Source organism: Vigna unguiculata, chromosome 11 (assembly GCF_004118075.2).
Source record: "Vigna unguiculata cultivar IT97K-499-35 chromosome 11, ASM411807v1, whole genome shotgun sequence".
Lineage (NCBI taxonomy): Eukaryota > Viridiplantae > Streptophyta > Magnoliopsida > Fabales > Fabaceae > Vigna > Vigna unguiculata.
This window is the reverse complement of record NC_040289.1, coordinates 31905884-31921684: the sequence shown is the minus strand read 5'-3', so window position 1 is coordinate 31921684 and position 15801 is coordinate 31905884. Positions and strand designations below refer to the sequence as shown.

At 30.4% G+C, this 15801-nt stretch overlaps 1 protein-coding gene and 6 non-coding genes across 7 annotated transcripts; all 7 read left to right on the top strand.

Moving 5' to 3' along the window:
- The first annotated feature begins 3520 nt into the window (after nucleotides 1-3520).
- LOC114168855 (peroxidase 3-like) lies at nucleotides 3521-6169 on the top strand. Its single transcript, XM_028053823.1, has 4 exons — nucleotides 3521-3812; nucleotides 4078-4269; nucleotides 5041-5203; nucleotides 5481-6169. The coding sequence occupies exons 1-4, from the start codon at nucleotides 3603-3605 to the stop codon at nucleotides 5891-5893; spliced, it is 978 nt and encodes a 325-aa protein (XP_027909624.1). The 5' UTR covers nucleotides 3521-3602; the 3' UTR covers nucleotides 5894-6169.
- A 5689-nt stretch (nucleotides 6170-11858) lies between these two features.
- On the top strand, nucleotides 11859-11956 carry LOC114170946. The gene has a single exon (XR_003601297.1). It is a non-coding gene; the product is annotated as a small nucleolar RNA Z157/R69/R10 (small nucleolar RNA).
- Nucleotides 11957-12069: 113 nt separating this feature from the next.
- LOC114170950 lies at nucleotides 12070-12153 on the top strand. The gene has a single exon (XR_003601301.1). It is a non-coding gene; the product is annotated as a small nucleolar RNA R11/Z151 (small nucleolar RNA).
- Nucleotides 12154-12247: 94 nt separating this feature from the next.
- Nucleotides 12248-12353, top strand: LOC114170955. Its single transcript, XR_003601306.1, has one exon. It is a non-coding gene; the product is annotated as a small nucleolar RNA Z152/R70/R12 (small nucleolar RNA).
- A 113-nt stretch (nucleotides 12354-12466) lies between these two features.
- On the top strand, nucleotides 12467-12591 carry LOC114170959. Its single transcript, XR_003601309.1, has one exon. It is a non-coding gene; the product is annotated as a small nucleolar RNA snoR80 (small nucleolar RNA).
- Nucleotides 12592-12815: 224 nt separating this feature from the next.
- Nucleotides 12816-12913, top strand: LOC114170948. Its single transcript, XR_003601299.1, has one exon. It is a non-coding gene; the product is annotated as a small nucleolar RNA Z157/R69/R10 (small nucleolar RNA).
- A 74-nt stretch (nucleotides 12914-12987) lies between these two features.
- On the top strand, nucleotides 12988-13071 carry LOC114170953. The gene has a single exon (XR_003601304.1). It is a non-coding gene; the product is annotated as a small nucleolar RNA R11/Z151 (small nucleolar RNA).
- Nucleotides 13072-15801: the final 2730 nt, after the last annotated feature.

Below are 15801 nucleotides of genomic sequence, written 5' to 3'. Positions count from 1 at the left end.
TTCTCAACGCCCTTTCTTCGCCTCCAACACCACTCTTATCGTGCACTTATTCGCCAAGGAGGTTTGAGACTCCGGTGTCAGCATAGCAAACACAATAAACACATTGTGATATTGTCCCAATAAACACAATAACAAATTAAGGTTCAAGATTGACTGGAGCGAGAGCGACCTCTACGAGAATGAAAGGAGCCACAAGCGAGAGGGAGAAGATGGGAGTGACAACCAAGTGCAACAACAGGGTGAATTACAACAAATTATAAAAAAATAAAAAATAAAGGAATACGCTTCATTTCTAAAAACCAATCAAAACCAGAAACAAGCTACATAGGTAAAATTTGAGAACTACTACTGAAATATAGATTTTCATGGTTTTAGGATACATATACAAAAAGAAATAAATCAAACATATCACCATATCATTTTTAAGGTATAGAAGAAGGGAATGCAAACCTGAGAACATAGTCTTAAACAATTTATTGTGAAAAAACACTCAAAGCATGAGAGCTCTTTAAATGGTGAACAAACAAACAAATACAATGAACATGAATAACGAACATAAAGACCTCTGTAAACATAACTATGAGAACCTACGAATGAAGGAAGCAAACGAGAGTGAGAAACCAAGAGAGAAATCAAGAAGGGAATGCAAGAATAGAAAGCGAAAGAGAAGAGAAAACTTGGAAAGAAAGGGTTCGGAGCAATGAGAATCTAAAAATGTTTTGGCAAAGAAGTATTTTTTTCTAAAAATTTAACCCTAGGTAGAAGAATATGTTTTGGTTTTACAAATATTTTAAAAGATGCTGGTAGTGACATTTTTGAAATTATACGTGTAGAAACTATAAGCTTTGTCTGAAGCTTATAGTTATGCAAACAATTTCATAAATGCCAAAATATTTTGAAAAACTTCGTTTTCCTTGAAATTGAAACCTATTAGACGATTTTGAATGTATTGTCTACACTAGTGGATAAAAATTAAATCAAATAAAGTTATTAAAATAAATAGTATATATATAGATATAATTTAGTCAAAAGACTAATATACATACTTTTGTTTAAAGAAAAACATTAAATTAAAAAGTACTCATTTTTAGGTATTAAAATATTTATTCATTGCCTTGTAAACCTTCTTAAATGATCTTAATTGATGTTTTTAAAAGTAGTTTGTTCTATACCTTGCCATGTGTCACAACATGAACCTGACACGTGACAAAAAAAAATCAAAAACTAAAAACAAAAGTTAAAAAATTAAAAGAAAATCAGAGATTGACACGTGGCACGTTGTTAACTGCGTTAATAGTTTTTTTTTATGTGAAAGGAACCTAATTGAGACACTTTTACAAAAGTTGGGATGCAGTAGACCCTTTCAAACGAGAATGAGTACCATCCAACTAATTAAACCTCAAATTATTTATTTTAATTAATTTTAATCACGACACATTATCAAACTAGTTGATATGTAAATAAACATAAACAATTGCTTTCGTTGATTGCTTCCTCCTAAATGATAACGATGGGAGTTTGAAAATTTCCAAGTCACTATTCTCAAAAGGATATATATTTTACTCACTTTTAGCATTGGATCCTAATATGTAGCTAATCGAATTTTTATATAAGTGTGTGGTTTAGATTAATGATTTAATCATGTTACTATTTAATTTTCTATTATATAAAAAATAATTGACACAAAATAAAAATACATCCATTTTAAGAAATTTAATCAAAATGTTTATTGAAAAAACTCAAAACTCGCAAGTTCTTTCTAAGACTACTTTAAACACCCTTTTAATAAATAGATGATATATATAATGTTTTGAAATTCGAATTCCCTAATCATAATGGAAGGTAACTCTCCTATAGTTATCCATATCCATTAGGGTTGCGTGAGTTGGTTACTGCTTAAAACACATTAACTTAATTAAGCTATAATGTGTTGATTTTGGTCATGTCCACGCTGCGATATTCTCTGCACAACATTAGCCATAACAATCTCCTTTTACATACTTTTGACTTAAATTTTAAACTTTATCATTCGAATGCTTAGTTGCTTATGGACACGGTCAACTTAGTCTCCACCTGTCTCATAACATGAAATCCCAGCAAAGCAATATCAAGTTTTCAACGTTTCATAACATGCACCCATTTTTTTTTTTTCATGCATATATATAAATTAAGTATATATTACTTCATTCAATTTATTTTCAAGAAGCTTTCGTTATTTTTACCAATTACAAAAACAGTGATTATCTCTTCAACACAATGTTTTTATACATATTTTTTCCACTATGCATAGTCTGTTTATAACCTATAGATTTTTTTAAGATACAAGCACTTCTTAAGTGTTTGAAAGAACTTATGACATGACTATAATCGTTTTTTTTTTTTGGTTTATTCATTAAGTTTACTTAAGAAAATATATTACGGTTTAGATGAAAACAGTTTAACTTTATAGTTTCATCTCTCTTATTGTAAAAACCATTCATGTATACGTGCTTATAGAAAAGCAAATAAAATTTATTTTTTCCTCCATAAGTTAAAACCGGTGTATTAGGCTAATTTTGAAAGTTTTATACGAAATACATTAAAAAAAAAATTAACTGCACATGTTATTATTTATATTTATAAAAGGGATGACTTTAATTTATGTTTCTTTTACAAGTATTCATAAAAAAGTTGGTGGAAATTACAGATATTGAATAATAAACCCTAAATTAAGTTGTTGTATCACCCAAACAAACCCTTACTCTATCTTTGTTTGCCAAAAGAAAGGACGATTGTTTGTCTCTATCTTTGTCGTTTTCGAGTGTTTTATTTATATTATAACGATAATGATTGTAGAAACCATGCAAGTATTCTTCACCCACTCTATAATTCATGTGCCACGTTCTCATTTCTTATATATCCTAAGAATTTGTCCAAAGATGGCTGCCACAAGCTACCCAATTTACTTTGAATCATGGACAGCTCAAGTTTGCTACAGGATAATAATGCATGTAGCCTCACACATATATGCTAACCAAGTCAACTTTTTCATTCTTAATTTCCTCCATAAAACCAGCATTCTAAACAGTAATTTTATTTGCTGTTAGCAAGTTCACATCACTTTCTTGTACATATATGCGTTAACCGCCCCAAGAATCTGCTTAAGATGTTACCACTATAAATAAACTAAAGATATTCGTGTATATGATATGACAAGTTTAAAAAAGAGACATACCCAACTAACTAATTATTTAGCGTTGTGTTTTTATATAATTTCTCTCTTTCTTTCTCCCATTAATTATATATATTATCTCATATTTTTATCTTCTTATCTCTCTCTTTATTGTTAGAAGTATGAATTCATTGCTTAAACATGTCCTTTTTTATTAGAGTGCTAACATTATTAAATGGAAGGATGTGGTATAAAGTAACATGTACGTAACATGCTGCATGGACCATCCGAATTTGCCTTAATATATTGTAACAAGGTGAGTACTATAAATAACTAGAAACTTTCTGAGTTCAACCAGGGACATGAAGTTATTGCTTCTTGCAAGAAGTACCTGAGTTTTTTATTTATACAGTTTCTCTGGTAATTAAGGTCTCAGCCAAGTAAGTGGAAAATGGGAAGCCAGAGTTACTTCAAGGCTTTGATTATTTGTCTCATAGCAGTAATCGGGTCAACTCAAGCTCAATTGCAACTTGATTTCTATGCCAAAAGTTGTCCAAATGCTGAGAAGATCATTTTGAAATATGTTGCTGAGCACATCCGAAATGTTCCATCTCTGGCAGCTGCTCTCATAAGACTTCACTTCCATGATTGTTTTGTCAATGTATGCACATTTCTTTGTTTCATTTTCTGGTTAGCTTGAAACTTTGAGATTGAACTTTATTTATCAATAATGTTAGCTGTTAGTATTTGTTGGTCGGCGAAATTGAACTCACAACCCTTTCGAACCGACTTTATATCTCTAAATTGTCGTGAAGAATTGAATGCACAATCTCTCTTACCGTCTCTTCCAACATTACCATTTTCCTTACTTTGAAGTTGAAGGTGATCTTAAGAAACATGTTGTTTTATCTGTTAACTAATTTCAGGGTTGTGACGGATCAGTGCTTGTGAACTCAACACCAAACAATCAAGCTGAAAAGGACTCTATTCCAAATCTTACACTCCGAGGCTTTAGCTTCATTGACGCAATAAAGAGCCTTGTTGAAGCTGAATGCCCTGGAGTTGTCTCTTGTGCTGATATTTTGGCTTTGACTGCTAGAGATTCTATTCATGCCATTGTAAGTATACTAAACGTTTTCATCCTCATCTCCAAGGAAACAAACATGGGCTCTTACAATAACATAATTTTGTCTCCTTGTGGAAAAAAAAAAAAACATATTGCATTACTTGTATTGGAAATGTGCCTACATTCTTCACTAATAATTTGAGCATTATTGGTGTTGTTGCTTCTAATTATTTGTAGTAGTTCACAATATTAAAATAGATAAACGCTCAAATATACTTTTGTTTCTATAAATATAGTAGTTTTCGCTTTTAATATTTGTAACTATTTTTTTTAGTCAATAGAACAGAAATAATAAGCAAAAATCAGGATAGTTCTTTAAACCAAGATAAATTATAACATTCTTTTAAACATCAAATTTCTCTTTTAGCAATATTTCTATTTTTTTAATATTAAATATGGTATAATGTAGTCGTCTTACAGTATTTGAACTTAACCTATATTTTAAATACCATCATTTAACAATTCTCTCTATTGATATAATAATAACTAATATGACTAAGCGTTAAAATTTAAATATTTTATTATTTTTACATTAATAAAAATAGCTGTGTTGTATTTTCATAATGATACATTTTTACACATTTTTTACATCTATTATTTTTCCTTCTTTTACGGATATGAAAATTAACTTTGTTAATGATCAAAATACTAAAAGTGAATTGTCAACAAGTGATGTCACTCTGTGTTCTAAATTCTTGGGGCTTTCTCATAGAATGGAAATGACGAATTTGTTTGCTATGCCATGCTTGACATGGGTTTGCAGGGAGGACCCTTCTGGAATGTTCCAACAGGTCGAAGGGATGGACTCATCTCTAGGGCAGCAGATCCTTTAGCTAGTCTCCCTGCTCCATTTCACAACCTCACTGTACAGCTAACACTCTTTGACAACGTTGGACTTGATGCAAACGACCTTGTAGTGCTTTCTGGTATGTCCAATACTAAGTTATAAACACATCAAGTGAGTCTAAGTCTTAGGTTGAATAAAAATGAGAAAGTTAAACACCATATAAGAATGAAGATCTATAAATCTATTGTCTTAAGATTTTGGATTAAAATAGTATCAATTTTTATATGTAAATCATGTCTTATTGGGATTGTATCCTCCTAGTGATCTTTTCCGTCGAAGACTCGACACCCATATTTAACTTTTGTTTGATATTTAAGGTTTTGTGTTTCTAACGACCAAATATTTAACTTCATCAGGTGCTCACACGATCGGTGTTGCTCACTGCACATCAATTTCAACTCGTTTATACAATTTCACCGGCAAGGGTGACACTGACCCAACTCTAGACAGTGACTATGCAACAAATCTGAAGACATTGAAGTGCAAGAACATCAATGATAACACCACACTTCTTGAGATGGACCCTGGAAGTCGTGATACGTTTGATCTTGGCTATTACAAACAAGTGGTTAAGAGAAGAGGTTTGTTCCATTCAGATGCTGCATTGCTCAGTAGCTCTACCACAACCTCCATTATCACTAAGCAGCTTCAATCAACTCAAGGATTCTTTGCAGAATTTGCCAAGTCCATGGAGAAAATGGGACGAATTAATCTTAAACTTGGAACCCAAGGAGAGATAAGGAAACATTGTGCACGAGTTAATAACTAAGAAACATTGTGCAATTTCTATGTCTTCTTTTCAACATTATTTGTTTTTGGTCTATTTTATGTTTTACGCCAATGGTATGTTAATATATAAGATATCATATGGTCTAGTTGTTTTTCCGAGTGATGTGAGAAGGGTTGGAGAGTGATTCCTAGGTTTAGAGATTCCTAGGTTTGAAGGGAAGTAATGCTTGTGTTCGTCTAATAAGTAGTAAAGAGAGAGAGAATTTGTTGTAATTACACAATTGCTCAATAAAATCTCCCCTTCCAATGTTGAAAATGTATTATTCAATAAATTTTTCAAGATTCTCAATATAACTTAAATAAAGACAATAATAATTTAGTGTAGATCATTAATTAAATAAAGTATCATTATCTTTTATTTAGAAAAATCAATGATTCATATCGATCCACATCATCAAAAAATAAATAATGAGTCAAAAAGTGAGAGTTGAAATATAATTTTTATTTAAATTTAATAAGTGGATGTACTCCTTTAAATAAGCAAAATTAACTCAGTAATGACTTCTTGTAATTACAATGAAATGCAAACAAATGTCACTATGTGATATATGTTTGTGACATCCACAATTGTTTAACACATTTGAAACTTTTAAGTTAACACTTTAGACATTAATTATTAAAAGATAATATTTATCTTTTAGAAAAGTTTCCATAAAATTATATAATTTAAGATATTAACAAATTGTATGTTATAATTTGGCATAATTATTTATTTCTCTAATTTGTTTTATTATTTTGATACTCCTCTTAAGATATTCAATTAGGTTTTCATATTTAAAAATAAAACCATTCCATCAAGTGGGAAACAAGAACGTTAATTTAAGATTGTACGTGACAATACGCGACAAGCATTATAACATTGGACAAGTTCGGTTGTTTTCTCTCAAGTTGCATAATTAAGGATTTATTGTATTCCCAAACGTCACATGGATGATATTTTATTTTACACCAGCCGAAGATATTTGCTCCTTTTTTTTTTGTCAGTTTAGGAAGGTTCCTACTCTTCAAACAATATTAATGTAATAAAAATCAAGAGAGTTTCAAATGCCTATTATAATAGGTATAAATCTTGATTAGAATAATTTTTTATAACTTTGATATCATATATATTAAGATAGTAATGTGATAGTAATGGGATCACGGTTGATATGATATGTTTAAATTTTTATTACGATAAATTCTTATATATAGCTTTGATGTCATACTAAGGTAGTAGATTTAAACTTAATTTATTCTATAAAATCGGTTCAATTGAGAATTGTCTTGTATTATAATTTGATCCGACGTAATATTTTAAATAAATAATAATTTTGACATGTGAAAATAAATTTTGAGATTGTCAAACTACACCTACACCCCATATGTGATGCATAATCTTTCAATGTAAGTACATCAGAGTATTGAAGATAAAAATACTGAGTGCAATTTATTTTACTCACTTGTAGGTTGATGATGGAGATATTTTTATTTATAATGTTGAAATTAACTTTTTCTTACTATGTGGATTTTAACTTAATTATTTCTAATTTGAAGTTTTGTGAACTTCTATTCACAACTAAAAAGAGAAGATTAGGTTAATGTTACAAACTTGGGGCATATAATCCTAGTTGTTATGGAATTTTGCATAAATAAAAGTTAAACTATGAAGGTGAAGAGACAGAAAAAATTGATAAAGACATGAGAAAAAAAGTGTTACGAAGAAAATCAATGTCTTAAATATAAAAAATTATCTTATCAATAGAAAAATAAAATAAAAACAATTAACACAAAAATAATATGAAAACTCTAAAATATAAAAATAACCAACACTATAATATAACATAAAAATTTCAAAACCGAAGAAAAATCATTCCCGTTGTTTAATGACAATTAGAGAAAAATATTATGTCAGAACTTTTACAATACATAGACAATTCTCCTATCATAGACAATACATAGGAGTTCTATGTTATTTGATCAAAGTAGACTCACACTTTTCAAAATAAGAATTTAACCAAAATCTCACAAAAATACACAAAAATACACAAAAATACATTACAAGGGTATATGAAAAGTAAATACAAATTTTAAAATATCTTTGACTTGGGATGGAAGAACACCATAAACCTTAAGATAAAGAAATTATATAACCATAAACCTTATGTAAGACTTTTTAAATTTTATTATTCTTAAATACTCAACATAAACATGAAAACAATACTCAATTTATCCAACAAATATAAATTTAATGAGGGATTTTGGAATGGAAAATTTTGAATGTCACCGAAAAAAAATTTCCCATGAATCTCAATCTAGTAAACATACATTGGAGGCAAAGAAAACACTTTTAAGGTGGTCAAACAATATAATCAACATAATAATATAACATGAAATTTTAAAATCAAAGAGAAATTATCATTGTTATCTAATTATAACTAGAGAATAATATTATGTCAAAAATTTTATAATATGCCATTTGACCAAAGTACACTCATATTTTTCAAAACAAAAATTTAACCAAAACCTCACAAAAATACATTACAAGAGTATATAAAAAGTAAATACAAACTTAAAATATCTTTAACTTGGGATGAAATAACACCATTAACATTAAGATAAGAAAATTATATAAACATAAGATTTTCCAAAGTTTATTATTCTTAAGTACTCAACGTAGACATAAAAAAAAAGGACTCGATTTGTTCAAAATGCGCGATTTTGGAATGAACAATTTTGAATGTCACGGGAAAAAAAATTCCGTGAATCTCAATCTAGTAAATGAATGTTGAAGCAAAGAAAACACTTTTGGTCAAACAAATATAATCAACGCCGTAGATATGTCGCACATCAGTGTCCGTATAAATAATTAGAATCTATAAATAGATTTTTGGTGGCAGAAAAAGAAAATTATTTTTCCGTTGGACCAGGTTTTGACCAAAGTAAAATAAAGATTTTCTATGTTATACCTATTCAAGAAAAGTCTTTAATAATAACTAAAAAAGTCGCTATTGAAAATTAACTGATTGCAAAATAGTGTGTTTTTGGAGAAATATAAATCCTTTTTCATTTACTTAAAATCTGTAACGTATGCTAATTATGTTATTTGTCTACTTTAAGGATGATTAATTACTTTCTTTATCAAAATAATCTATCATGTTGCTATCAGTGTTTAATGAATAAAAATAAATCCAACCTTTATAATTACATCTCTTTTCAAATTTACCTTTATAAAAAGTTTTCATAAACGTATTTCTAATTTATTTATTAATTTTTAATTTAAAAATGTAATTTTAGTTTTTCTAACATTATTTAATGAATGAACTGAATATTCATCAATAAAGAAATTAAAAAATGAATTGACTTTCTTTTTTAAAATATGTTTTTAGTTAATTTTTAAATTGGTTAATATTTTTTTATTGATTCATTATAATTTGAAATAAAATTTATTCAATTTGTCACCCTAATTAAAAATAACCTACGGGTGTAACATCCCAATTTCAGCAGCTTAAAATTAATAAAAATAGGGAGTTTCATCATAGTTCCAAAATAGATAATCCAGTATACACAATATATTAATACAATCTTACAAAAGGTATGACTATAAAAATATATCACTTATACACTTAAACTAAACTAATAAACTCTGTACTACTGACCACTGCTAAAGCTCCCACTGAAAACCTCCTCTTCAACACTAACATGATGGCTCTTCATCCTCCAGAAGTGCCTTTGACACTGCAACCACATTTGCTTCCACCGAATAGGTGATCATCGCAAAAGGAAACATACAACACAAGACAGGAACACAAAAAGCAAGGGTAAGCTAATCTGATTAAGGAATCATGCAGTTCAATTATTAACAAAAACCATGCAATCTTTCTCATTATCACCAGAATCATATAGACCACCACATCATATATACATGACTCTAGACTCAATATCCGGATTATGTAAGCGACATCGGATCTCTTGGTGGCTTACAACTGTGACGGTTCCCAAACTCTGCAGAGTCTGGACACATGGAGTATTCACCCGACCGTTCCCAGGGTAAGTCCCCTCCACGTCTAGACTGGATCAAGTCCAACGACGAGGACCTCCTGCTACTCCTCACGACATAATCCATTATGCTCTATCTGAGCTTGAATGATTATTGGAGTTTCAGGATACCAACCATTATAGATTCCTTACATCCTTACACACACTACAATTCCACTTGGATTTCCCTTGAAATTCCATTTCAACCTCATCTTCTCATAATTTGTATTCATCCAATTTAATCATACAATACATCAATGGTAGCATTCCAACCATACAGGGCCTAAGTTGCACAAGGATACATTAAAACATACATTTCCACCAAAGAAAACAGAATTAGAGCACTACTATTGTCGTAGCTCTCGCTCAGGCTAAAAAGTCTAGCCTAGGCGAGAGGTCATCTCGCTCAGGCGAACCAGTCTCGCCTGGGCGAGACACTAACAGTGGCAAAAAGAGAAAACTTGGGCGAACTCTCGCTCAGGCTACGCTGGTTCGCCTAGGCGAGATCGTCTCTCGCTCAGGCTAGGCGAGACTTCGCGCAAGAATAGAGGTGCGTCTCCTGGTGTTTTCGCTCAGGCGAGCGTCACTCGCCTAGGCGAAAATACTAGGTCACAAACCTGTTCCCACATGCAGTGGATCAGTTTGCCTCAAGCACAAATCAATTATTCACCAAATCATGTAATTCAAACACTAATTCATCTATCAAACACGTAATTCAGGCTCATCTACGGATTTTCTATTCAAATTAAGAATAGTGGTTAGCTTCCCTTACCTGTTATCCTGTTTAGACAACTTTATAAACGTCATCGTCTTTAACTCCACAGGATGCTCTATCTACCCATAGAAACATCACAAAGATCGATCAGGACATACCGTTATGATCACTGACCAACATAAACTCATACTGATGATTAAAACGTCGCATGCAAGCGGAAGAGGGCTTGCATGCAACAAAAAACAGAAAAAGACTAAAAAGAGAGCAGAAACTCAACTTACGCGAACGGAGAAACTGATCGGTCCAATTTGAAGAGCTTGCCGAGAGGATCAATCCTACGGTTTCGGTTCTTCAATCAGACGACCAGAGAGACAAAACCTCTAGAGAGAAGTCAGAGAACTTTAGAAAAGTGGTTTCTAGAGAGATGATGTGTTTTAAAATAATGAAACTCGTTTATAACAATTTTATTTATACTAAAACCTTTTAATATTAAAATAATCGAGTCTCACTATTTTTGAACCACTATCACTTTTAAAACACCATTTTCTAGGATCTTACAACGGGTATAAATTGCTTATCATAATCTAAAATGTAATTTATATGCTTAAAAAGATCTATTTATTAACTTTTTTAATTGAAATATAATATATGCTTTAAAATTTATTTATAAAAAAATGCTAATTATTTAAAATAAATATCTATTGTGGATGTTGCATAAGGTAAAATATAGATGAAATATGTATTAAAATTATTATAAAAATTTAAAAATTATTAGATTTTTTGAGTATAAATCCATGAGATTAATTATTAAGCTCGTTTGTTTAAACTTAAAATTAAAGTTACTTATTATAAAAGGCTATAATTTATTTTATCACAAATTAGGGATTTGTTCATTATGTATTTGGGCTTTAAGTTCAAGCCCAGTCCAGATTTCTCGCATTTGTGCTCGGTCCAACACCAATAAACCCTAATTTAGTCTTTGACACTTTCATTCTTCACTGCCTATTTAACCGAACCTATTGCCCCATTTCTTTTCATCTTCCTCTTCGTCACTCATTTCCGCATTCTTTTAGCAGTTTAGAGTTAATCATGTTCTCTGCAATCGGGTCGGAATGTTTCTGAAGTTCAGGCTTTTGTGCAATTGATTTTCTGTATTTTGATGATGTATGATTCCTCTTCTTAATCTTGGTTTACAAAATGAAGTTTTAGGTTTTGTTTGTGTGCAGTGACGAGACAATTTTGTGGACTAGAGTTTCTGATCTGGGTACTTACTCAGAAGTTGATTATCAAACCCTTGGCTGTCTGAGCACATCAAAGTTTCGAAAATTAAGTATTTTTTGAACTTTTTTCATGTGGATCTCATCCTTTTTCATATATCATTGATTTGTTGTATTCAAAGTATGCTGAATTGGCTTGAGAAAATAATTTGGCTTATGATGATAATTTAATTATCTTAGCGGATTTCAGTGAGATTTTTATCAATGATCTGATTGTTACACACACTGAAGCCATTGTTTGATTGTTTTAACATTTGTTTCAAGAATTGATGGGTTTTGTTAAATAGGTAATGCATGATAGTGATTGAGTACTAATGGGCATGTTAATGGTGCTATGATGAGATGAAACACTTTAGTGTTTTTGGGCAGTGGACGTAACCGAAAGGTTTCGCCGTGAGCCTTCAATTTAACGACTTCTCCTTCCACTGAGTACCATAATTAGATATTATTATTTTTATACATTAGGAACATCATTTGAGTGAATGCAGATCCTTTAGTATTAGGGACAGTTAGGATCATTGTTTTGCGGTTTTGTATTGCGTCCATTACCAATTCCCGGGGATATGTGGTTCCTTCTGGTATAATGGCTCGGACGCTAGATTTATGATGTGGTCATCCTGATTGATGGTTTCATCGTCGTACCATTTGGTCTTGGAAACGCCACCAACATTGTTACTTCAAATCAAATCAGAAGAAATTTTAGTTTAATAATGATTGAAGTTCCTTGTATAGGTACTTTAGATCAGAAAATGGTAATTTAATTATGATAGTATTTGATTATATAGGTAAATTTTACTTTTAATTGGATGATTGTGATTGCAGTTGATCATATTTCAAATCATCAGTATACACAAATTTTGTGTTTGTGAAATTGACATTTGATTTTGTAATTTGAATTGTGTGCTATGAAGAGACAATTTTGTGGACTAGAGTTTCTGATCTGGGAATATACTCAGAAATTGATTATCAAACCCTTGGCTGTCTGAGCATACCAAATTCACAACTTTTTACTTAATGATATTTTAGTCTTTATATTTTCATTAGTTTTCTGTATACTGAGACTTTTTTTGGCTTGTGATGATAATTTCAATATCTTAGCGGATTTCAGTGAGATTTGTATCAATGATCTGATTGTTACACACACTGAGGCCATGGATTTTATTTTGTGTAGATTATTTTGTGTTTGTTTATTATCGTGTTGCTTGAAATCTATGATAACATTCTGAAATGTTTGTCTAGATTGTTTGATAATCTATGATAAACCTTCTCCAGTTTTTGAAGTTTGTTCGATGAGTGAATGTTCACAGATCAAATTCAAGATGATGTTGTGTTGAAATGTAGAAAATATTTGTAGAATTACAGAGGCAGTTCTATTTCAAAACTAAACTCTACACGGATAATATCTCTTTTTAACTCAGTATTTTACCAACATTTCATTATTTAAAGTTTTCCTTAAATAAGAAAATATAAAGAATTAGTATGCAGATTACTAACTGAGAACTCGATTAATAATTCCATTTATTTTCCATCAATACGTTGGTTTAACTTACAAAACACTAAAATTAAAATCAACAATTATACCTTGTACAGTAAAATATCAATCACTCACATACGTTCTGTACTAAGTAAGTACTAAATTTAAGTTATGCACAGGTAATATTTCTTTTAAGCATTCACTTTATGAACAGATCTATAATTAATGTTTTGGTAAGAGTAAGAAGATAAAGAAATAGAAAGGAATTTTCTAACAGAAGTTTTTAGAATTAATTTAAGAATGTATGTATTCAACCTTATCACTAGTCTAAAGGATTATGATATTTACCAATCTGTTAAAATCACCATGGAAAAGTTAACAGTATAACTTTCCTTTTCTAAGAAGAGTATTCTGACTTACAAATTTCTTAGCAAAATGAGGCATGGAACTTCACAACATACAAAATGCCCCTGTTTGGAAATAGAGTTAGTTTAAAGTCACTGAATATTCTAGGATGCCTTCTAGCCATGATGCAACATGAATATACTCTCAAGAACACCAGAAGTCCAACATATTCCAACGAATAATACATTACTATATACATGCAATACTCTGTCAATTTAACTTCAAGGGAAAAGCGTAAATAATATTCCTCTCTTGAACACACTAGCTTAACGTAGAGAATAAGGTATTATGTGAACAACACATTTTACATCAACAGAGAGTTGAAATATTCATCCACATTCAACATTCAACTTATCTTCAATGTGAGTTCTTGTATGTGGAAAAAGCAATAAAAAAAAAAATACAAACAACTGAAATATTTAAATTACAAATTTGGCTGTTAAAGGTTTAATTTCAATCATTTGATACTTTATCTTTCAAACAATCTCCTCATCTAATATGGAACAAAAGAATGCCGGCACATCCTACAAATTGGAAATTGGAATAGCCAAATATTTCCTCTGACTTTACAACTTATGTATTTAAATTATAAATTGGGCTGGTAAAAGGGTAAGGTTGATAGTCTTAGAAATTGGACTTAGGGTTTCACTCAACCAAACCATGTGGAATTAGACCACAAAATTTCCAAGTTAAAATTATGGGAACTACCAAAAGAGGTCACAGTTGGCAAGCTAAGCGTGACACAATTTAACCGACCAAACTACAAAGGAAACGATACAATAGTTACAAAGCAATAATTTAAAGGACAGAGGCGGGTAATACAAGAGCCATGTCAATTTAATCTATCATCTATGTAGTGTCACTTAGGAATGAAAAATAAAACTGGATCCGGAGGTATCCGCATGTAAAATCCGTGGTAGATAATTGATATATGTGAATAACTGGTAGTGGATATTTTAAAAATTCATTTATAAACAGGTTGGATGTGGGTATTATATTATTCATACTTGCGGGTATCCGTTATTAAGTTAAATTTAATTAAAATTAAAATTCAATTTATATTTTATTAGATTAAATCTAACTTAAATTTAAATTTAATTTATATTTTAATAGATTAAATCTAATTTAATTATATATATTTTTAATTTTATTTTAAAAATTTATAAAATATCTTTTTTTAGATATTTGTGGGTATTTACGGATACCCGTGAGTTTTTAAATACTCGCAGATATTTTTTAAATGGGTACCTGACAGATAAATGGACAGGTAGTAGGTGGATTCTTTTCTTTTTGTGCGAAGGGTTGCATATACATACTATTTGTGCCTGACCCGACCTGACTGTTTATTCCTAGTGTCACTGGTAAGCACATAGACAGTAATAGTAAAAGTACAAAAGAAAAAAACCTAAGAAGGAAGAAGGGTATTATGATAAATTTAAAAACAGAAAAGGGAATGACAAGAAAACCATAAAAACGCACAATTATCAAAAATATAAGTAAGGGTATTTATGGATTTTTCTTAGTATTTGTTTTCCTAATCATATAGTAGATTAGTGGGCATGGGCAACTTTTATTTCTCAATTTCTTTATTGTTGTGTAAAGTTATTTATGTCATGTTTGTTCTTTCAATAAAACATAGGGTGAGAATTCCTTCTTAGGTTATGTTCGTTTCTTCATATTTACTATAGACGCGGATGGGACTACGAGTGATACTATGTTCGTTTCTGCAGATTATTGTTGATGTGCTGTGATGAATTTGGAGAAGAGATCCAAATTTTCATCCCTCTTGGTTGAACAGATTTAAAGAGAAACATCTTGCATTTACTAAATTAACCTTTATAATTTTTTATATTTCTCACTTTACTGTATATTGGAAGTACCAAAGATTACGGAATTCAAAAGGGGATGTTTGAAGAGTACTCAGGTGTATTGCAAAGCTGATAATCCATGAGGTATGTTACCATTAGAAGGGATTCAATCCCATATTTGTTGGAATCGATCCA